Genomic DNA, 24,277 nt, shown 5'->3' on the forward strand with positions numbered 1-24,277 from the left:
AAGGGGGCACTTGAAGATTGCCCCTCCTGAGGATAGCAATCTTCCTTTGGGCAGAAAAGAATGTAACTTCAGTGACAGCTGCATACCTCCCAGGTACGGAGAAAATTCTGGCGGACCAGCTAAGTCAGAGATTCATAGATAACAACAAATGGGACCTCAATACAAAGTATTTGCAGAAGATATTCCAAGCCTGGGGGACGCCAGAGATGGATCTGATGGTGTCAACAACGAATTTCCAGCTTCCCCTCTACTTCTCCCGATTCTGGGACCCGCAGGTTGCTTTGATAAGGCCATGGAATTTTCTCCTCGTGTACATCTTTCCTCCAATCCTTTTGATTCTATAGGTTCTTCTGAAGATCCAATGCAAAAAGGTGTGTGCAATGTACTTTCGCCTTGCCAAGACCTCCATGTTCAGAATTGAGTGTTTCATTTGAACTCCACAAGACTAAAATTATTGGCATGAAGGTTGAGAGGAGGTCTCTAAGACAGCTGGAACTGTCAGAAGGCATAGTGTATATACTGTGTGTGTATATATGTATACACACACAGTATCACAATAAGGGGTAAACAAAGGGTATACAATAGAAAAAAACTGAAATGACACACACAGATGGATCTACACATAACCCTACAGGGTCATCAAGCATGCATATTCTAGGAAGCTTGTTGGTAAAAATATTAAACCTTTTAAGAATTCCAGGGTTAAGGGGTGCAGATTAAAGAGAATAATCCCACCAGGGAATGCCTGTAATATATACTTAAAGTGCATTGAAAATATGTGCTGATAAGGTCAATTAAGATACACCAAGGGTTTAAGGTAGAAATACATACCACAGATGGTGTCCACAATCCTAAAATAGGCAGTGCCAGTGGATCAAGATAATATAGTAGGCAGTGGGTGATGGTCAGATGTAGCATGGTTTTTCAGAGACTTAATGTGATATTCTAGGGTATTATGTCCCTTATATGAACTTGTTATTTTAATAAACCTGAACAGGGGAAACCCCCTAAATTTAACAAGCATGTATGCTAGTTTTTAAATAAAATAGTAAAGAAATAGTAGAAAAGGGTACAAACATGTAGCATACCAATATTCAGGAATTGTGGGATAAATTGTCATCAATGCACATGGAGATAGAAGGACAAGGTGTGGTAAACCTGCTATCAGCAAAAAGCTTCAGCCTGTAGCAAATGGCAAGAAAAGGAACTATATCCAAGGATAAAGGGTTTAATATCTAGGACCCAAGGCACAATACCTGTAGTTAGGACGCCCATAAGCATGGCCCATCACATCTCAGGGCCATCTATGAAGATGCAGCCCCTTGTAACTGCTTTAATCTGGTGCGTTGCAATAACCCAAAATGCGGTCAGCCGCACCCAGTCCTAAACTGCGCATGTTCCAGCACATGCGCAGTGCCATTTGGAAGCCAAAGCCGAGGCTGGCGAACCAGGCTCTCAGGCTAAAAGGACAAAAGGCAGTGAAGGTAATATCCCAAGGCTGTAACTCCTCCCAAAAAAACAACAACAATGTAGGAGCGCTAACAAAACCTCCAGCACATGAAGAGTAAATGGGTTAGAACGGGTGGGGGAGGGGAAGGGAAGAGAACATGAGGAATAGAAACTGCAAAAAAAAAAAAAAAAAACGCAGATGAAAAAAACGCAGATGAAAAAAACGGAGATAAAAAAAATACCATAAATTGATGAATGACAGAGTCCTGATGGAAAATGTCCAAGGCACCCACCCACCTGCACGCCCCCTCTCCCCAGCACATGGTACCTCAGGTGGTTGACCTGAGGGCCAGAAACAGAGATGCTGAAGCCCAGGGATTCTTTTGAGAGCTAACTGAGGGAGGATGTCCATGGATCTCATCTGGTATCACAGAGGAAGGTGACCTGTGACCAGGGCCCTGTGAGTACAGACTTCCCATGGGGATCCTAGAGACTGTTGCTGTTAAAACCTCCTTCAAGGTGCTAGAAAGTCAGCAGGGTGGGTGTAAGCTAAAGGGGATACTTGATAGTGTCCTGAAGATATAGAGTTCATTGAGTCTGCTGCTAACACAAGCAAAGGACATATTCTTCCCATGCAAGTGCTATATGGTTCAGCAGAAGATCTGCTATTAAGTTCAACTAAGTGAGGCCAAGTGAGAGTTGTCCTCACCTGTACAAAGTTGAATTTGAAGTATTCCACTAATCCCTTCTTCTATCCAATTTCTCAAAAGAAATCACCAAAAACAAATCCCCTAGACTAGTCAATGGAGACAATGAGCACAAGAGTGTGTGTGTAAAAATTCCCAGTATCTGGCAACAGGATAATCAAGATAGATCTCTACTCAGTGGTAGTGCTACGTGTGTGAGGCTGTTTGGCTCTGTTCAACTTTGTTGATAATGATGACCTGTAAAAGTATGTATGCCCCCTCCTCCTTCGTTAGTAGAGAAAAGCACAAAGTGCCTATGAAAGTGTACACCACCTGTGTCGCAAACGCTGCCCAGTGTTTATGGGTTTAACTGTTTTCACAGTCTCCATCTCGGCATTCAAGCGGCGCTAATGTGATTGCCAGGAGAAGGGGGGGGGAGTGTACAAATGGGATGAGAGTCCTGTGGTATCAGGTTTCTGCCTCCCGAGCTCTGGCCTGCAGACATGCCCATGGACCAGAGTTATTCCCAGGGCTGTGACAGGCGCAGGAATGAGAAGATTCAGGTAAAACTAATGTGCTTATGATTTTTAATGAAAAAGCTAAAACATGGTACATGTCTTTTGTAATATTTGAACAACCACTTTAACCTGTTGGAGCCGAGTGCACACAAATATGCTGCCTCTCACAGCTGGGCTTTGGTGCAGAGGGGCCGCATATTTGCACGCAATAGCACCAACAGAGATCTGCCGAGAACGCACCATGTGTGCTCCTGGCACAGTGACCGGCGGCTCACGGAAAGCTCCCGGTGGCTCACAGAAAGCTACCGATCGCTGCTTGCGACTGGGAGTTTTCAGATAATGTGACCGCCATATCAGCCAATCACGATGGTCACAAGGCCATAAGCCCCGCCCTGCCTACCGGAAAACCAACCCCCTAAAGCAGTGGTGGGATTCAAAAATTTTAGTAACCAGTTCCGACTTTCCCAGCAGAATGACCAGCGTGCCCCTTTAAATGCACAGAGACCAGCGTGCCCCCTTTAAATGCACAGTGACCAGCGTTCCCCCCTTTCAATGCAGAGAGACCAGCGTGCCCCCTTTCAATGCACATTGCCCCCAATGATTGCAGAGTGCCAGCCACAGCATTGTCCTCAATGATTGCAGAGTGCCAGCCACAGCATTGCCCCCAATGACTGCAGAGTGCCAGAACACAGCATTGCCCCTAATGATTGCAGAGTGCCAGCCACAGCATTGCCCCCAATGATTGCAGAGTGCCAGAACACAGCATTGCCCCCAATGATTGCAGAGTGCCAGCCACAGCATTGCCCCTAATGAGTGCAGAGTGCCAGAACACAGCATTGTCCCCAATGATTGCAGAGTGCCAGCCACAGCATTGCCCCCAATGACTGCAGAGTGCCAGCCACAGCATTGCCTCCAATGATTGCAGAGTGCCAGCCACAGCATTGCCCCTAATGACTGCAGAGTGCCAGCCACAGCATTGCCCCCAATGATTGCAGAGTGCCAGCCACACATTGCCCCCAATGATTGCAGAGTGCCAGCCACACATTGCCCCCAATTGCAGAGTGCCAGCCACACATTGCCCCCAATGATTGCAGAGTGTCAGCCACACATTGCCCCCAATGATTGCAGAGTGCCAGCGACCCCCCCCCCCCCCGCACTTACCTCTCTCGCAGCTTCTCTTCAGTCCCCGGCTCCCCGCAACTCCGAGTCTTCAGTCCGCCCGCGGCGCCTCCTCCTCGTCCAATGGCACGGTGTTTGCCTTTCCGCCAATCAGGAAGCGAGAGGACCCGCTCCCTGATTGGCCAGGAGGAGGATCCGTGTGACAATAGCGAATTCTCATTCGCTATTGTCACAGAATGGGTGGGTCGGGGCGCACTGCTCCGCTCCTTGGCCGCCAAGTCTGCGGCTGCGCGGTCCGAGCGAGGGACATTAAATTGTACTGCGCTCGGATGCGCAGAGGGATTCAGTCGGTTCTGCGAACTTGCAGAACGTTAGTAACCGGTTCTATGGAACCGGTGCGAACCGGCTGAATCCCACCACTGCCCTAAAGGGCCAGCCGTAGCCAGCGCCAAGGGGTTAAACAGCATCAATTTACCAGGTAAAGGGTTTACAGTGAAGCGTTCCACTTCAAAAAAGAATGTAAAGTATTGGTATTATTTGTTATGCAACACTCCTTCCCCACTCTAAATGGTGCTCACAAATGTAATTTAAACAGTAGCAAGTAATAGCACTGGGTCTTGGGTCACTTGCTCATTGCATTTATTGCTCTTGAGAGCTGCAGTTACTAAGATATTACTAGTTCTAACTACTGAGCCACAACCAGAAAGAGCAGAAGATAGGCAGCACTTTATTGTGCTGTAAACTCTTTTGTTTACAGCAAAAAAGAAAAAAAAAAAAAGAGTCCTGTCTTAAACATATGAATTCTCCAAGCTGTAATAAAATATTTTTCATACCCTATATCCCTTGGAATACTTATGCAATAGTATCCCTTTATCCTCAAAGCTGCATCTTATCCAAAGAGCTGAGGATCATGCATGAAAAGCAAATCCATTTCAACACAGCTAATTATATAGTTAAAGTCAGATCCCCAAACAGCCCCCTCTGTTGACAAGATATGAATATAAGTTTGTGTGATTGTATAAGTACGTATGTCAGACTGGCTAAAAGTCAGTGATTTGTGCCTTAGGAAATTCTTAAATTGGTGGTGTAGTACTACTTCTGACCAATGAGCTTACACTTCCTATATTGCCCTAGGCATACTTCTTCCTAAGGTACCAGTCATCAGTTAATTAAAATAATTTGTACAACTCGTTCAAGGTTTAAGGTAAAATGAAACAAAAATCTAATGCTGAGAATATGTTTTAGCAGCCCCACAGAGTCATCTTCAAAGTAATATTTGTTAATCTTTTGTTCCATCTCTCATAAAAAGGAAACCGTGCACTGCTTATGAATTCTCATTCTGAGTCACCTATACATTTTATGTTGCTAATGTATTTTATGCCTGACCTTTTCACTGCAATTACAGTTATTTACAGCTGCAGCAAATCAAGAGAAAGCATGAGTAATGGTGGCATTTGACTTAAGTCTAAGTGCCACATATTTGTCAGAGTATAAAATACAGTCATAATAACAAGAATAAATGTATATATATATATATTCTATTTACCTGGAATACGGAAGCAACAATTCAGGCATTAATAGCCTGTATGCAATTTTTCTGTTTTTTTTTTTTCTGTTAGTTAAATACAGTCATAATAACAAGATATATATATATATTATAATATTATAATATTATTATAATATATATTGTGGGAGATTAGCTCACAGGGATCACCTTTCACAGGAAAGTAAGGCCAGCACGCAGGTAGTTTCTTTAAAGTCTGGTGGATTGCCAGCTTTATTTCAGCAGAGGTTTGCAAATATACAAAAACAACAAAACAATAAAATAAATCCTTGCCGTCCGGCGCTAAACTAAACAATGGTTTTCCTCACTATACAGTGTGGGGCTGGTCCCCATCACCCACAAAAACACATAGTAAAGCAAACCTGTTCTTTTGAAAGAACAAACAGAGCTCCTCTCTCAGATTCCCTTCTGAGTCTCAGGCCAGAGCATTTCTGTGCTCTTTTCCTGTTAATTTAAAGTCCACCTGAGCATGGACTCAGGTAACTTACAATCTCTGGACCGGAACCTAGCCTGTCACAGAGGCTGGAAAAACCCGGGCCGGATTCCGGTTCAGTCTCTCACCACAGAACGTATGCGAGGTGAAATATAGCGATTATCTACTATCTCACCTCGCATACCGTCACATATCCTCCCCCTCTGCTCAAGCGCCGGCGATTGAGCAATAGACCCAATCATACAGTGCATGCGGGAGAGGGCATCCGCATTGTTTTGGAGCTTGCCCGGCCTATGCTCTACTGTAAATTTGAACGGCTGTAGAGCCAGGAACCATCTTGTCACGCGGCCATTTTTCTCCCTGTTGTCACACATCCACTTTAGGGGAGCATGGTCAGTGACCAACTTAAACGACCTCCCCAACAAGTAATACTTCAGGGAGTCCAAAGCCCACTTAACAGCAAGACATTCCTTCTCAACAATAGCATAGTTTTTTCCATGCTTGCTTAGCTTTCGGCTCAGGTATACAACCGGGTGCTCCTCACCACCTCTGTTCTGGGATAGTACAGCACCTAGGCCCACCTCGGAGGCGTCAGTCTGTACCACAAACTCCTTTGTGAAGTCCGGAGTCACCGGCACCGGCAGTACACAAAGGGCCTGCTTTAACCTCTGAAATGCCTCTTCCGCCTCATGATTCCATTTGACCATGACCGACCCTCTACCCTTCGTTAGGTCAGTCAGAGGGGCGGCAATGGTGGCAAAGTTAGGTATAAACCGCCGGTAATACCCCGTAATGCCTAGGAAGGCCCGAACTTGTTTTTTGTTTACCGGTTGGGGCCACTTTTGAATTGCCTCAATCTTATTGGTCTGAGGCTTGACCAGTCCCCGACCAATAACATACCCAAGGTATTTGGCCTCCTCCAGGCCTATGGCACACTTTTTTGGGTTGGCCGTGAGACCTGCTTCCCTAAGGGAATCTACCACTGCTTGTACTCGGGGCAGATGCGAGTCCCAATCTAGGCTATGGATGACCACATCGTCCAAATAAGCAGCTGCGTATGAGCGATGTGGTCTCAAAGTTTTGTCCATCATTCTCTGGAAGGATGCAGGGGCCCCATGCAGACCGAAAGGCATCCGCTTGTATTGAAACGAGCCCTCAGGAGTGGAAAAGACAGTCTTCTCTTTGGCTGATTCAGTTAGGGGTATTTGCCAATAGCCTTTCGTTAGATCTAGGGTTGTTATGTAGCGGGCCTGTCCCAACCTGTCCACGAGTTCTTCGACCCGAGGCATCGGGTATGCATCAAACTTGGATACACTGTTGAGTTTCCTAAAATCGTTACAAAACCTGATAGTGCCATCAGGTTTTGGGACCAATACTATGGGGCTCGACCACTCACCGTGGGACTCTTCTATTACATCCAACTCTAACATATTTTTTATTTCCTTTGCGACTGCCTCTCGCCTGGCCTCTGGGATTCTATATGGCTTTAAATTTATGCGAACCCCTGGTTCCGTCACTATATCATGCTGGATCACATTGGTCAGTCCAGGTAAGGGGGAGAAAAAGTCTCTATTTTTGTACACAAACCCCCTAACATCGTTTTGTTGTGCCACCGACAGGGAATCTGTTATGGGGACGTCAGGTGTCACCGGCACCCGGTCTGCTGGGGCCGGAGATGCAGCCAATAAAGTCTCTCTGTCCTTCCAGGGCTTTAAGATATTCACATGATAAATTTGTTGTGGTTTCCTTTTCCCTGGTTGATAGACTTTATAGTTGACTCTCCTATCCTCGCGATAATTTCAATCTATCTTGCATCAGGGAGATATGCTCTATGACGCTTCTATATGGGGTGGCCTCACCTTCCCATGTTTCTTTGGCAACATCCAGCAGCCCCCTGGGATGTCTACCATACAAGAGCTCAAAGGGAGAATAGCCTGTGGATGCTTGCGGAACCTCTCGTATGGAAAACATAAGATATGGGAGCAAAAAATCCCAATTTCTCCCATCTTTGTCAACCACCTTTTTTAGCATACTTTTCAAGGTTTTATTAAATCTTTCGACCAAGCCATCTGTTTGGGGGTGGTAGACAGAGGTACGGAGATGGAAGATTTTATACAATCTACACAGTTCCTTGGTAAGCCTGGACATAAATGGGGTGCCCTGATCGGTTAAGATCTCTTTTGGGATTCCCACTCGACTAAACACCTGGACTAACTCCTTGGCGATAGCCTTAGCGGAAGTGTTACCCAAGGGTATGGCCTCAGGATAGCATGTCGCATAGTCTAGGATTACCAGAATATGCTGGTGACCCCGGGCAGACTTCACTACCGGCCCCACCAGGTCCATGCCGATCCTCTCAAAAGGAACCTCGATGATTGGTAGAGGGACCAGGGGACTGCGAAAATGGGGCGATGGTGCCGACATTTGGCACTCAGGGCATGATTCACAGTACCCCCTGACATCTGCATGCAACCCGGGCCAGAAAAATCTCTGGGTGATTCTCTCCCTGGTCTTTTCGATACCGAGATGTCCCCCCATTACATGACCATGGGCCAGGTCTAGGACCAACCTGCGGAAGGGTTTGGGAACCAGCAGCTGTTCAACCTCATCCTCTCCACGTTTTACCACCTGATACAGTAAATTGTTTTTAATGGCCATGTAGGGAAAAGACACACCCCAGTGAGGATCTACTGGTTCCCCATCTACCATCTTAGCGTTTTCTCTGGCTCTAAGGAGGGTGACATCTCGTAATTGCTCGGTACAGAAATCCTCTCTCCTGACTTCTAAGTCGGGTACCACATTCTGGCTACTCTCATTGTCAGGTCCAGAAATGTCCTCCTGTTCATTACCCTCTGGCTGGGAGCTAGCTTCCAGGTCCTCCGGCTCCCCAGCCATGACAGGGAAAGGAAGAGGATCTCCAGCTCCCTCGATTCCCCCAACAGGGTTTCCTTCACTTTGGCAAAAAGGGTCACAATCACTTCTGACTAGGGTCACTACACTTCCAGAGTCTAGCAGGGCTGTGAGCGGCTTTCCATCCACTGCAATAACACACATTTGCTTTTCAATGCGACTCTGACATGAAGCAGTATATGCGACCTGTGCAAACAAAGATATGCGTCTTTTCCTATAAGCAAAATCGCATTGCATAGGTTCATCATTTATAGGACAGTTTGCAGCAATATGCCCAAATGCATGGCAGCGGAAACACTGTATGTGCTCTATCCCCAGTCCTCTTAGCGGTCCCAAAGACCTTCCTGGCTTCTTTGGCCAGTCTCCAGGCCTAGGACCAACAGTCTTATTAGCTGTAACAACAGTCTTATCTAGTTTCCCCATGCACCTGAACCCTGGAACAGTCTTACCAGAACCGCTGGTCGATCTTGCACCCCTAGACACACTGAAGTGGGGCATAGACGGGTTCACCAAGTCCTCAGTAGCACTGTACCTCTCCATTAGGTCCACCAATTGGGTTGCAGTTTTGGGGTCCCCCTGTCCGACCCACTTCCTCAGAGCAGCAGGGAGGGCGCGCAGGTACTGGTCCATTACCACACGCTCCACGATCTGGGGGCCCGTCAAGGTCTCTGGTTGCAACCACTTTTTGGTGAGGTGGACCGGGTCAAACATTTGAGAACGGGGTGGCTTGCTGCTGGAATAGGTCCACTGATGCACACGCTGGGCCCGGACTGCCATGGTGACACCCAAGCGCGCGAGTATCTCCATTTTCAGAGTCTCATAGTCATGGGCCTTATCTGGGTCCAGGTCAAAATATGCTTTTTGCGGTTCTCCTGTCAGAAATGGGGCTAACAGACCCGCCCACTGTTCGTTTGGCCAACCTTCACGGACAGCGACTCTCTCAAAAGTCGCCAGGTATGCCTCCACATCATCGGCCGGTGTCATCTTTTGCAGGTGGTACGAGGCACGTACCAATTTTGGTTCAGCTGGCACAGGAGATGCAAATTCTTTCTTTAACTCCAGCAGAGCCTCTGCAAACTGCCGGTTCATCTCCTGCTGGGCTGCCTGTTGTGCTGCAGCAACCTCCTGTTGTGCTGCCTGTTGTGCTGCAGCAACCTCCTATTGTGCTCTAGCAGCCTCTGCGATTTGGCGGTTCATCTCCTGCTGGGCTGCCTGTTGTGCTGCAGCGGCCTCCTGTTGTGCTGCCAGTTGTGCTGCAGTAGCCTCCTGTTATGCTCTAGCGGCCTCTGCGATTTGGCAGTTTGTTTCTCGCTGAGCTGCATTGGCCTGTAGCAGGGCCTTTAACATTTCCTCCATCTTTAGAAACTGCCCGCTGAGTCCACCACGTGTGGGAGTTTAGCTCACAGGGATCACCTTTCACAGGAAAGTAAGACCAGCACGCAGGTAGTTTCTTTAAAGACTGGTGGATTGCCAGCTTTATTTCAGCAGAGGTTTGCAAATATACAAAAACAACAAATCAATAAAATAAATCCTTGCCGTCCGGCGCTAAACTAAACAACGGTTTTCCTCACTATACAGTGTGGGGCTGGTCCCCATCACCCACAAAACCACATAGTAAAGCAAACCTGTTCTTTTGAAAGAACAAACAGAGCTCCTCTCTCAGATTCCCTTCTGAGTCTCAGGCCAGAGCATTTCTGTGCTCTTTTCCTGTTAATTTAAAGTCCACCTGAGCATGGACTCAGGTAACTCACAATCTCTGGACCGGAACCTAGCCTGTCACAGAGGCTGGAAAAACCCGGGCCAGATTCCGGTTCAGTCTCTCACCACAGAACGTATGCGAGGAGAAATATAGCGATTATCTACTATCTCACCTCGCATACCGTCACAATATATATATACACATATATATTCTATTTACCTGGAATACGGAAGCAACAATTCAGGCATTATTAGCTTGTATGTAATTTTTATGTTTTTTTTTTTTCTGTTAGTTTCAGGAATGTTTGTTGTCCATATTTGCATGTTATGTATTGAGGAAGGGCAATAATACCAATGCCTCATTCACACTGGTTTGATTTTTTTTGCGACTTGGGACTGCAAAGTCGCATGATAAGTTGTACACCATGATTTCCAATGAGTACCGTTCATATCTGTGTGACTTCAAGTCGCAGCCTCTTCAAAGTAGTCCCTGCATAGACCTCAATATTACACGGGCATTGCTTCAAGTTGCGTAACTTTCAGGTTGCATGCGTGTGAAAGGGGCCCGAAGCTTATAGTGGTTGTAAAGTGTCAAGGTTTTTCACCTTTTGCATTTCATTCTATACAATAAGGGGAAAACCCTTCTGTGCTGCAGCTGCCCCCCCCCCCCCCCAGACCCCCCCCCCCATTTTTCTTACCAAGTCTGATCCGATCCAGTCCTTGTCTGATCCAATCCAGTGATGTGCACGAGCGCAGCAGCCCAAGCCTCTGTCTCTCTCCTCATTGGACAGATTGATAGCAGCAGGAGCCATTCACTCCCACTGCTGTCAATCAAATCCAGTGACACTGGAGCGGGGAGCAAGGCTGAGTACTGTTGTCTGTGTCAATAGACGCAGCAGCGGGACTTGGGAGCAAGCCTGCACGGGTGCCCACAGGGAAAGCGATCGATGAAGAGGAGGAGCCAGGAACACCAGGGGGGCACCCCAGAAGTGAAGGATTGAGGCTGCTCTGTGCAAAATTGATTGCACAGAGCAGATAAGTATAATATGTTTGTTATTTTTATAAAAAAAAAACAAAAAAAAAAACCCAAGAGTTTGCAACCCTTTTAAGATATCCTCAAAATTTTCTGTATTGAATTTACCACCCTCCTAATATTTCCTGTGTAACAGTCAAAAATCAAATACTATAGGCCTGCCTGTTATGACCTTCTGGGAGCACAACAATAGGAAGCCAACCGGATGCATACAAATGTTTGTATCACATAATAGGATAAATGATCAATTCTGCCATTTTCATGAAACATCAACGTAACCTATGTATTTGCAACTTCAACTTTTATACACATGCTATATTGTCTAAAAGTCAGCTTCCACCCAAAATGTATTTTTCTGTTTTGGAGAAAGGAAAGTTTATTGCCATCTGTGACCCTTTAGAGTTATTTTTCTTCATTTACAGGACTGGTAACACCCTTAAACAGAGGGCATAATAGGATAGAATAGTGATAGAAAGTGAGGGAAAAACCTTCTTAGTAGTGACACAGACGTTAATTAAAACAAGCTTGGTGATCTCTCTTTCTTGATGCTATAACATACTGTGGCATTTGTTGAACAGAGCCCTTTTTTCCCATGGTATACCTGGCTCCCATACCCACCAGGGAGACTGCCGCATAGTGCTTATGTGCAAAAGAACAAGGGAAAGGGGAGGGAAAGGACCCACAGGAAATCACTCAAACGCCCAAAGGATTCGCAGGGCGTGAGTGTGTGACATTAGGCGCTCTATAAACCATCCAAACACCTCACGGTGTATAACCTGCAAGCCTAGCAACTGAAAATGCATGTAAAAAATAAAGAGAAAGGGAGTTGCATGGAAGGCTCAAACAAGGGTGTATGGTGGATAAAAACTTTTGGTACTTTATTGAAACAAGGCACAATACGGAGGCAATAAACAGTTACAAAAATTGCACAAAACTCATGGACACTGGATAAAATCAAAGAAAGAAGGTCCTGCCTCTAAGAAGAATCTGGTAACACCCCACTAGGGCTCCACCCACCACCCAACCAACACAAAGGCCACCAGGATGGCCCACCACCCCAAAAATAGCCAGATCCCAAGTCCAAATGACTGAAGATGTATATACAGAATTGTTACAGTCACTAGGTCTTGATAGAAGACTCACAGAGGGATAGGGATCGGCAAAAGTGTATGAGATGGATCCAAGGATGAATGGGGTAATGAAAAAAGGGGGGGGGGGGCTGAATGTAACAGGCTCAAAAGGCTGAGGTTCCTCCCACAGAGTTCAAGAAAAAATTGGCTTAGGTTCTCCACATTATTGACAGATAAAAAATCCTTATTAATGGCACCAAAATTGTCAGGACAGACAGTGCGATGACAGACCAAATGATGCACAGCAGTTCAGCAGCAAAGCAATAAAGCAAGCACAAAGTTAGGCAGGGTGTAAAGCTCTTCTCTTCTTGAAACCCCTGGGTCAGCTTATAGGGGTACACTAACCAACCTCTGGATATAGGCCATGGTCACAGTCCTCCTTAGTTGGTGGAGATGGCAATAGATGGTCCAGTGGTGGTATGTGAAATGCAAATTGTCCCTCTGTACCCAGGTGAATAGTCAAGAGGAGGCTCTACAGCATAGCATATGGCAAATGAGCAAGCATAAGGTCGGGCAATGTATGAAGCTCTTCAACTCTAGAGACCCCTGGGTCACCTTGCTGGACAACCAAACACACACTAGGTATGGGCCGTGGTCACAGTCCTCCAAGATTGATGGAGATAGCTATAGATGGCCCAGTCATGGTATGTGAAGTATAGATTGTCACTCTGTTCCCAGGTAAGTAGTCAGGAGGAGGCTTCAGAGTCCCAGCAAGCGGAATAAAGCACAATGCAGCAGCAGGTGGAAGCAAGCAAGGGAAACAGCCAGCTGGTGTCAGGTAAATACTTGTAAGTCGGCACTCACATGTCAGTTGAAACAGAGTTCAAGAAGTTCCGAAGGATGTAGGCATGGGGTGCCCAAGTATCTGATGTGACAACTGGAGGTGCCAAAGTGCCGACCGGGTGAGTAGGAGATGTCCACAATCTCTGTGGGATGGACGCTGTAGGCAGACCTCAGCAGTACGGAGCAGCTGTTCAAAGCGGTGGCAGCAGCGTGAAGATTCGGGCGGTGGGCGGAGCCGGAGGTGTGACCGCATGTGACGTCAACGCGTGACGCAGCACGCTTCTTCAGGACTTATGTGATCGGGTCTAGTTGAATACCCAAGTGAGTTCCATTTCCCCATACTGGCCATGTGTTTCCTCTGTATAGTGCAGAGAATGTTTTGATGCCAAATAATAAACTACTTTTGTATATACTTTGTATAAAAGAACTTCTTGCTATACGTTTATTATAAATCTGTGTTTTGTTTCCTGCAGAATATTACTCCTTCAAAAACTCCTGAAGAAGTGGTAATCCCATGAAACATGTTGAGAAATACTGAATAACTTCCTTTGCAGACCCCGTAATATTTTGGGGTGTAATGCAATATTATTATGTAAGAACATCCTGTTTTGAAAGAGTAATTTTCCTTTTCTATTCTAGGTGTTTAATATGATGATTTATAGAATTGTTCATATATATGATGATTTTATATTATATTTAGTTGTCATGTTCATTGCAGTACTATTAAAGTCCTTAGTTCCTCTAAATTTTTTAGTCCTTTACATATAGTGTTTTGGGACATAGGTACTGTGATCTAAAGAGATTGTAGCATATTTTACCAATTAATCACCTGACAGAGATTCCAACCATTTTCCACTCTACTAAAAAGTTGCTTTTTATTTCCATTGTATGTCCTCTTGATCCATGTCTCCAGTTTGGTTGGAGTTTCATGTTAAATATTCCCATAATAACACTAAATTGCTGCAGTACTTTTGTGTTCTCTTTCTATTTTTTGCCTTTGTCATTGTAAAGCAGTGTAGGGTCTCATTATTATGACCATGGCAGTTTGGTACAAGTTTAAATATGAGTGATGGGGCGTGTGTTTTAATCTCCTGTATTCACTGAGCTCTGTAGGTTTCTGGTATTTAAAGAATGATGTATTTTAGCAAGCTCTGCTTCGGTGCTCTATTTTACTGTTCAGCTAAAGGCCTCATGCAGGACTTAGTCAAGCAAAAAGGTTTGGCAATGATCAGCAGTATAACAAAAGAATACTAAAAGAAGGGGAATTTGTTAGGATATGTGTTTATAATATTTGAACTTTGCTTTAAGACACAAATAAGTCACATTGTATGTATGAGTACAGATATTTGTGACTTGCTGTATGATGGTTTAATGTGAATTTGTGCATTTTTTAAAGTTCTAAAACTAAAAGGCCTCATGCACACTGCTGCTTTTAAACTCACGTTTTTGTGAATTTGGAGTTTTTTTTAACAGCCCTTAAACTCCCCTCTATGTTATCCTATTAACCACTTTCCACCTGCGCTATAGCCTAAAGAGGGCTACAGCATAGGCTTCCAGTGCCGGGAGGGGACCATAGACATCCTCCGGTGATCACGCTGCTCATGCGCCCCCTGCATCGTGCGGACGGTGCACTCTGTGATTGTCGAGTCCTTCGGACACAACAGGGTAAAGGGCCAATCACAGCAGCTCTTTATCACGTGATCAGCTGTCAGCTATTGACAGCTAAACACGGAAGTAAACAGAAGACGGTTATCAGCTTTTTTTCTCGATCAGCGTGAGGAGAAAAGAAGAAGGCCGGTAACCGGCTTCTGTTACAGGACATTGGTCCCAATCTGTGCCCACCAGTGCTGCTAATTAATGCCACTTAGCAGTGTCCCCCAGATTAAATACCACAAAAAAAATCTTTGTGTGAAAAAAAATGATAAAAATGTTGTTTGGGTATAGCGTTGCTTGAGGACGCAATTGTAATTAAAAATGCGACAGCACTGAAAGTATATATAAATGGATCAGTTGTAATTCATCCATTACATATGTAACAATCCCCCATTTTCTGGCAAATAAGCAAATATTAGTGCATTATGTAAGGCTGGGTTCACACTTATGGTTTCTCCGCATCCAATTCCCATGACAGGAGAGTGTGGCCGGCTCTCAATGTAGCCAGTTCACACACCTCCAGGGCGGCTGCGATCTGCATTAGGAAAGGGTCTTGTGCATCTTTGGTTCTGAATCAGGTGTGAATTCAGGCAAAAATTTTGACCTGATTCGCACCTGAATTGGAGAACAGGGACGCACAGGACCCCTTGCTGTGGGCCGCAGCCACAGAATGTGTGAACCTAGCCTAAAATCCGTTCAGGTATAATTAATTTGTAACACATACAGTATGTCACGAAAGTGAGTACACTCCTCACATTTTTGTAAATATTTTATAATATCTTTTCATGTAACAACACTGAAGAAATGACAAGTTGCTACAATGTAATGTAGTGAGTGCACAGCTTGTATAACAGTGTAATTTTGCTGTCCCCTCAAAATAACTCAACACACAGCCATTAATGTCTAAACTGCTGGCAACAAAAGGGAGTACACCGCTAAGTGCAAATGTTCAAATTGGGCCCAAAGTGTCAATATTTTGCGTGGCCACCATTATTTTCCCAGCACTGCCTTAACCCTCTTGGGCATGGAGTTCACCAGACATCACAGGTTGTCACTCACAGGTTGTCACTGGAGTCCTCCTTCACATGTCCATGATGACATCACGGAGCTGGTGGATGTTAGAGACATTGCGCTTCTCCACCTTCCATTTGAGGATTCCCCACAGATGCTCAATAGGGTTTAGATCTAGAGATATGCTTGGCCAGTCCAGTCCATCACCTTTAACCTCAGCTCCTTTTCCAAAGCAGTGATAGTCTTGGAGGTGTGTTTGGGGTCGTTATCATGTTGGAATACTGCCCTGCGGCACAGTCTTTGAAGGGAGGGGATCTTGCTCTGCTTCAGTATGTCAATTTACATATATATGGGTGTGAGTCTCGCGCTGTCTTGAGGGTTATAAGTGGGGATACCCTTAATGCTGCGTGTACCAGTTACTGTAAACCATACAGTTATACGGTAGATATAAATGGGGGGGAAGTGCCGCGCTTCAGGGAAAATGTAAACGTGTATTTAAAAAATATGTGTATTATAATCATTGTGTATATGAATCAATATTAAATAGATAAATAAATATATACTGTGATAGTGCTGAAAAATCTTCTGTAGTGTCTCCTTTAAAATGATATATTGGTTTTTATTATTTTGGATCTCCAATGAATCAATAAATCTTAAAACTCCTTATTCCTTAAAATTGATCTATAAATATAAAGTGCAAAGGTGCATATACATTAAATAAAGGTGCTTATAGTGTTATCTGTGTTAATCCAAAGTGTTTAAGATTGATATCCATAAAACCGGTGACAATAAAGTGTTCAGTGCTCAAAACATCAACCAATAAATAATTCTGTATGTTACACAGTATACAGTGTAAAAAATTAGAAATCAAGTACTTCAGTCTTTATAAAGTGCTCAAGTGTCCCAAAAGCAAATAGGAGATGTGTTCATTCTTTTCCTGATGTCACACTATTATAACCTCCACATTTACACCGCATACTCTATGGGGTTCTTCTAGGTGCTTTACCCCTATGGGTGTGCTAAATGCTCACCTCCAGAATTCAGGTCATGCGCCACTTTGATCTAGATAGATAATACACTCCTCTCCTTTCTTCTCCTCCTTAACATTATATATACAATGGGGGGATGGTGGTCTGCCTCGCCTTATCGGGATCGGTTTACAAAACTCTCCGGTGCTCCCTCGGATCACACACAGCAACAGCAGCCAGTCCGAGCAGAGAGCAGCGACGATGTGACCGCGGACCGGCTTCATGTGTGAGTGGAGACAGAGCTCCGGAGAGCCCGCACTGACGCCGCCTGCAAATGACAAAGGGGCAGGCTCCTGGATTGGAGCCGCATGCTGCCTGGGGGCGCAGGGGGTGCAGGCTGAGTGGAGGGCACAAAAATCCCTGCTAACACTGATAATTTATTTGCGCCCACCCTCGGCCAGTGCCCCTGGCGGGCGCCGGTCTATCCCACCCCATGGTACGCCCCGGCTGACCCCTCACCCCTTAAACCTCTGCAGCAATGCTGGCAGCACTCATATGTCTATTTCCCAAAGACAACCTCTGGATATGATGCTGAGCATGTGCACTCAACCTCTTTGGTTGACCATGGCGAGGCCTGTTCTGAGTGGAACCTGTCCTGTTAAACCACTCTATGGTCTTGGCCACCGTGCTGCAGCTCAGTTTTAGGGTCTTGGCAATCTCCTTATAGCCTAGATCCTCAAAGAGTTCTTTGCCATGAGGTGCCACGTTGAACTTCCAGTGACCAGTATAAGAGAGTGAGAACGATAAAACCACATTTAACACACCTGCTCCCCATTTGCACCTGAGACCTTGTAACATGAAGGAGTCACATGACACCGGGGAGGGAAAATGGCTAATTGGGCCCAATTTGCACAATTTGACTTAGGGGTGTACTCACGTTTTTTGCCAGCAGTTTAGACATTAATGGCTGTGTGCTGAGTTATTTTGAGGGGACAGCAAATTTACACTGTTATACAAGCTGTACACTCACTACTTTACATTGTAGCAAAGTGTCTTTTCTTCAGTGTTGTCACATGAAAAGATATAAAAATATATTTACAAAAATGTTAGGGGTGTACTCACTTTTGTGAGATACTGTATAACAATCCTCAACTTAGTACAGATAAACAGATATCAGTGCAAAAATGCCAACTGTTATTTTCAAATTATGCAATAAAGTGCTAAGACAAATCAATTTGCAGAAGTTTGCAAAAAAAAAGGGGAAAATATTTCTAAAACAAATAAAGTGCAAATTCAATGTTCTAATGTAACAGAGTCCACTTTAAGGGATTAAATCATAATATTCCACCCTCAATTGAACAAACAGTCACAATAACAGATGAAGAGGAATAGAAAGCCCTCTTTCACATTTGAATCCCTAAAGGAATTACCCAGCTTGTGAGTCCATGTGTCAGAGACCACCCATGTGCAAAATCAAGGCTTACCAGAGTTATATGCCCCCAATACTAAAAGGTTAAATATAGCTTTGTGTGTCACAAAAGACCTCTTGCTCCTTAATACCATCTCATATGTAAGATGTCAGCCACAATGGATCTCCAAACCAACCTTCCACACCACTATCTCAAACTCAGAAGGATCGGCAGCCCATGGTACATTAGGAAATTAAAAACATACCTCGTGTTTCGTTACATATGACGTCATAAGCAATGTATTAGGTTAAGTGTAGCCTAAAAGAAGAGAGAATTAGCGAGTTTACAAACAATCAATAAGAGAGATATGGCTAAACATCTGCAGTAGTCTAACAGTAATTAACAAAACTGAACTGCATTTGCCTAGCAACAGTATATATATATATATATATATATATATATATATATAATCCAACTGGCCAGTGATTGATGAAAAATAAAATAGAAACATTGGCCAATAAAGTGGGGATGTGGCGCTCCAAATGGTTTGTGTCTCTAAACAAAACAGGCTGCTAAAATGGTAAAATGGTGATCATAAAAGTTTGCTGTCCAGGCAGATGGGAAAAAGAACACTAGAACAAGGCAACCATCCTCAGAGTGTGTCCAGGGTCTCTGTAAAACATGTAAAAAGCAGAGAGGGGGAGGCGCCAGCTAAGTGTAGTAAAAAAAACATGCTTATTTATTTGTACAATATTAAAAAAAAACTTACAACAGGTAGAAAAATATCATGGCCATCAACACGGTTAGCGTGGAGGTCCTGTTTACTGGATGATCAGCTATTCCATCTGGCTCCCCTCCTTCTCCACTAGGACTAGTCTGTGGAGCCTGCGGGATGATCCAGACCGCTGGGACTGCAAAGTATGATAACGGGCATGATATTTTTTTACCTCTTGTAAGTTTTTTTAATCTTGTACAACTAAATGACTACATTTTAATACTACACTTAGTTGGTGCCTCCCCTTCTCTGCTTTTCCCAGCAGACTACAGATTACCCTGTGCAATGCTAGTCTCTAACCAGACCTAGGGCACCCTCTTTGTCTCATGACATGTTCTCTGAATTAGGAAAAAGTTCAAGTTCAAGTTAGACAGGGATAGAAGTTGTTCACCTTCTTAAGGCCCGTACACACGTACCGATTGTCGGCCGTAAATATTCAGCCAACATCCGATCGGCAGATTATCGGCTTGTTAGTATGATGCTTCCGACAACCGACTGCGACTTTTCGGCCGAACAAAATCTGGTGTGCAGGCTTTAAAATTTTTGTTGGCCAACAAAGAATGGCCGATTGTTCGTCAGTCAGTACAGATTTTAAGTTTCAAGGCAAGGATTCGTTCAGCTAGCTGCCCAATCTGTTCCCCACACACCTAATTTCTAGTGATGGACAAACATCTGATGGGACGGTTCGCGAACAGTTCGTGCGAACTCGCTCAAATGTTCGTGAACCGCAGGTTCGCAGTGGGTCCTATTCATTTTAATGGCAGGCGAACATGAAAAACCTCAAGGTCATATTTGCAGCCACAAAATACTTACTAGCTGTGCACACATAGTCCCACAACATGGACACTGTCATAACAGAAGTATTGCTATTGGAAAAAATGCCATAATTTTTTTTTCCTTCTAAATCAGCCAGAACTGTCAGCAGCCGGTAAATACATGTCAAATACATATAGGGTCCATTCACATCTGTAAAATGGGTCCGCATCCGTTACACAATTTAGCAGAACGTTTACAGACCCATTGATTTTCAATTCCAGTCTGAAAAATTAGGCATTTAAAGGATAGTAAGTTTCGCCCATTACAGGTCCCAAAAATTAGCCAACAGGCGTTCACCTGACAGCAAAGAACTTTGTGTTCTGTGGCTGGAGGTACATTAGGCATTGACAGGATACAGAAGTAAGTGTCGGCCATTACAGACCCCAAAAATTAGGCATTCAACGGACATAAAAGGCCTTTTATGCCGCTGTATTTACCTAAGACAGGGACCATGAATTGTTATGGGCGGATATTTGGGGCCTGTCATGAGGAATTTGAATCAAACATGGTCTACTGGTCACATGTGTTGAATTCCTCCGAGATCCATGCCTCATTCATTTTTATAAATGTGAGGTAGTCAACACTGCCGTGAGCTAGGCGAGTGCGCTTATCGGTCACAATCCCCCCTACTGCTCTGAACGTCCCTTTGGACAGGACACTGGACGAGGGGCAAGCCAACAGTTCCATTGCAAATTGTGCAAGCTCTGGCCAGAGGTCAAGCCTGCCCACCCAGTAGTCCAGGGGTTTATCACTTCTCAGAGCATCCACACCGGCCATTATTCCAATGTAGTCGGACAACTTTGGGTCTAGGCATTCCCTGATGCTGGATCTGGAGGACAGCTGTGGATGGATCGGCTGAAACAATGATCTCATATCAGAAGTGACCAACACATCTTCAAACTGCCCTCCTCTTCTCTGTGATTGGAAATTCCTCTGCCAGCACACGCAAAAGCAGAATGCAGCATTTCTCAAAGCAAGGCCTGGAAATGCTGCATTCTGACAGCCCTCTGTGATGGTGGTAACATTTCCGCCATTTTTTGTTTGTACCGGGGGTCCAAGTATGTTGCCACCCAGAATTGGTCATTTTGTCACAGGGACATTTAAAAAATAACAGGCAGAGGAAGAGGTAGGCCCTTCCGCAGGGGTGGTAGGGGTAGGGCAGGAGCACCAGGCTGGAGCCAAAGTGGGAAGTTGCAGAAGGTGCGTTCGATTACGTCAAAGGACGCACCAGACTTGGTTGAGTGGCTCACTCAGCCTCCCTCTTCTGCACCCTCCTCATCCTCTCTATCTGCACCCTCTTCACTCTCTGCTGTGTGCACCTGCAAAGACACCACTACCAACACCACCAACATCATAGTGGTGGGGAAGGGGACGTCAATGATGACGTGTCTATGGACGTCACGTGGGTGCCCACAAGAGAGGAAGAGGAGGGGAGTTCAGAGGGAGAGATGGACCAGCAGATAGGGAGGAGAAGCAGGCCAACATTACATTGCACAGGAGGGACAAACCAGACTGCTAATGTATCAGGTATCAGGAGTGAGCCATCAACCATGTACGGTCACATCTGGCACTCCCAGGACGCCGGCACATGGCTCCGCAGTGTGAGCTTTTTTATTTAACGTGTCCGCTGCTGACAATAGTGTTGCCATCTGCAGCCTTTGCAGTCAATGCATAAGTCGCTGTAAGCTTAACACTCACCTAGGGACAACCACCTTAAGAAGGCACCTGGACTCTCATCCCAGTGGGAGCAACACCGTCAGAACCCACAAAGCCACACTCCAGGCTCTCACCGTCCAGCCTCTTCTCCTTTCCTTCTCCGCTCTCCTCACAATTGTTCTCCACTCCACCTTCCATCATGCCGTCCTCACGTTTTTCTGTAAAAAGGCAGGCTTCCATGGCCCAAAAGTTTGAGCGTAAAAAAATGATGACGCCGGATAACCCTCTTGCCCAACGGTTGACCGTTGGCTTATCGGAACTGATAGCCCGCCAACTACTGCCATATAAACTGGTGGACTTGGAGGCCTTTCGAAAATTTGTGGCCTTTGGAACACCACAAAGGAAGGTCCCAGGAAGGAAATATTTATTGCAGAAGAGCATTCCAGAGCTACATGGCCATGTTCAGCAGCAAGTGAATGTATCTCTGGCACACAGTGTCGGTGCCAAGATACATCTGACCACAGACACATGGTCTAGCAAACACGGACAGGGAAGGTATATAACTTTTACTGCCCACTGGGTGAACCTTCTGACGGCCGTCAAGCATGTAACCCGTGGCACCCGTGTAGATTTGGTTTTACCGCCACAGATTGCATGCAGGCCTGCCTCTTCTTCTCCTCCTCCTACTCCATCTCTTCCACTGTGCCACCCAAGATCCCCAGAACCCTTTCGACATGCCAGGTGAGATGTTGCTGTGTGGAGCAGGGACAGACTGTTAGTGACACAAATCGCTAGCTAATAGGTCCACAAAAGTCCTTTTAAGGACTGGTATAGGTGTACTATTGTTTGGTGTGCAGTATATAGGGGTGTAATACACTTATAATATACTTTCTAATATTGTCAGTGTAGGGAGAGGTTGCTGTGTGGAGCAGGGACAGACTGTTAGTGACACAAATCGCTAGCTAATAGGTCCACAAAAGTCCTTTTAAGGACTGGTATAGGTGTACTATTGTTTGTTGTGCAGTATATAGGGGTGTAATACACTTATAATATACTTTCTAATATAGAAAGCATATTATAGTGGATTTGTATTCTGCAGCATTGTGACTGCTGAGTGGTTCTGCAGCGATACAACAACTGCAAAGAGTGACAAACGCAATTAGAAAAAAGTATTATAACTGGTGTGATAGACCAGTGGCCCCCAAAATGACAAATTGAAGCGGGTTGTTATATAACAATATACTTTCAAAATAGTGTATTTGGGTACTGCAGAAATGTTGCCTCTGCATCATCAACATCTCCTTCCCCACCACTAACATTAGAGATCTCGGGAGTAGGCAGAAACAGCGGGGACCAACCTCCTTGGGCTGATCTGGGTACTGTTGTCAGACTGCCGAGTGGCAGCTGTTGCTACCTCCTCTTCCTGATCCGATGCCAAGGATGGCTGCGCATCATAAATGTTAGATATATGTTGGCGTTAATCGCCAACAGTACCTGCGCAAATTGCAAATTTAAATAACAATAAAGCTAAAAATAAAATAAAATGTGTACCGTGTAAATTATCTGCAGTATTAATGAATCATAAAGTGCAACATATAGGCGTGAACCATATAAAGGAGCTGCAGCTGAATCGTAAATAACGTGAGAATGGTTTAAATACACATATGGAGGTGTACAGTGCCGCACTCATCTAAAGTGCACTAAGTGTAGTGTTTTAATATCGTGAACCATTAACGAGTAATAGTATATATAAATATTAATGACAATTAATGTGAATATAAATAAATATAAAGTGCATTAACAGTGGTGAATATAAAGTGCAACAATAATAAGTGAAGTAAATCACATATAAAGTCCCATACACAGTGAAATAAATATAAAGTGCAGCAGCAATAAGTGAAAAAAATCGCATATAGAGTCCCATGCACCAACAGACTTCAGTGCAGTCTCCAAAGGATTCTTCCACACACAACCAGATCTTCAATCCCTTCACCACATGGACACCCAATGTGTGAAAAGGCTTACCAGAAATCACTGACCCCTTAGTTATAGGGGGTTAGTGTAAGCAGAATGATATTCATCAGAAGCCAATATTCCAGAGTAGATTAGAGCCCTCCTGGAGGATCCACCTTGCAATCGCCAGTATAATATATAACTTCAGAATCCTTAGCCAGCCCCACGTTCCTCGGCAGTGTAAAGTAAAGGAATGGCCAATCACACTGCCATGTTATTTCTGGGACAGGATGAGACGCATTGAGATGTGGAAGCGCCACCCAATATCCCCAGTATTTGTTTGATCCAATGCCTGTTTTTTTCCTGCTAAATGTAAGTGTATCTACCTTATTTCAATAAATATTGCCTGTACGTACTTCACTATATTGGCCATTCCTTTACTTTACACTGCTGAGGAACGTGGGGCTGGCTAAGGATTCTGAAGTTATATATTATACTGGCGATTGCAAGGTGGATCCTCCAGGAGGGCTCTAATCTACTCTGGAATATTGGCTTCTGATGAATATCATTCTGCTTACACTAACCCCCTATAACTAAGGGGTCAGTGATTTCTGGTAAGCCTTTTCACACATTGGGTGTCCATGTGGTGAAGGGATTGAAGATCTGGTTGTGTGTGGAAGAATCCTTTGGAGACTGCACTGAAGTCTGTTGGT

The 24,277-nt window shown here is 44.8% G+C and overlaps 1 protein-coding gene across 1 annotated transcript; it reads right to left on the reverse strand.

The window, feature by feature from the left end:
* Nucleotides 1-1,333: 1,333 nt before the first annotated feature.
* On the reverse strand, nucleotides 1,334-9,910 carry LOC309552654 (uncharacterized protein; the record flags this gene model as incomplete). The annotated part of the gene is made up of 3 exons (XM_082253587.1): nucleotides 9,835-9,910; nucleotides 8,822-9,768; nucleotides 1,334-1,460 (listed from the first exon to the last, which is right to left on the reverse strand). Exons 2-3 carry the CDS (start codon nucleotides 9,766-9,768, stop codon nucleotides 1,334-1,336), a joined length of 1,074 nt encoding a protein of 357 aa, XP_082109713.1. The 5' UTR covers nucleotides 9,835-9,910.
* Nucleotides 9,911-24,277: the final 14,367 nt, after the last annotated feature.

The sequence above is a fragment of the Pelophylax lessonae genome (assembly GCF_965119305.1).
Source record: "Pelophylax lessonae genome assembly, chromosome: 4".
Lineage (NCBI taxonomy): Eukaryota > Metazoa > Chordata > Amphibia > Anura > Ranidae > Pelophylax > Pelophylax lessonae.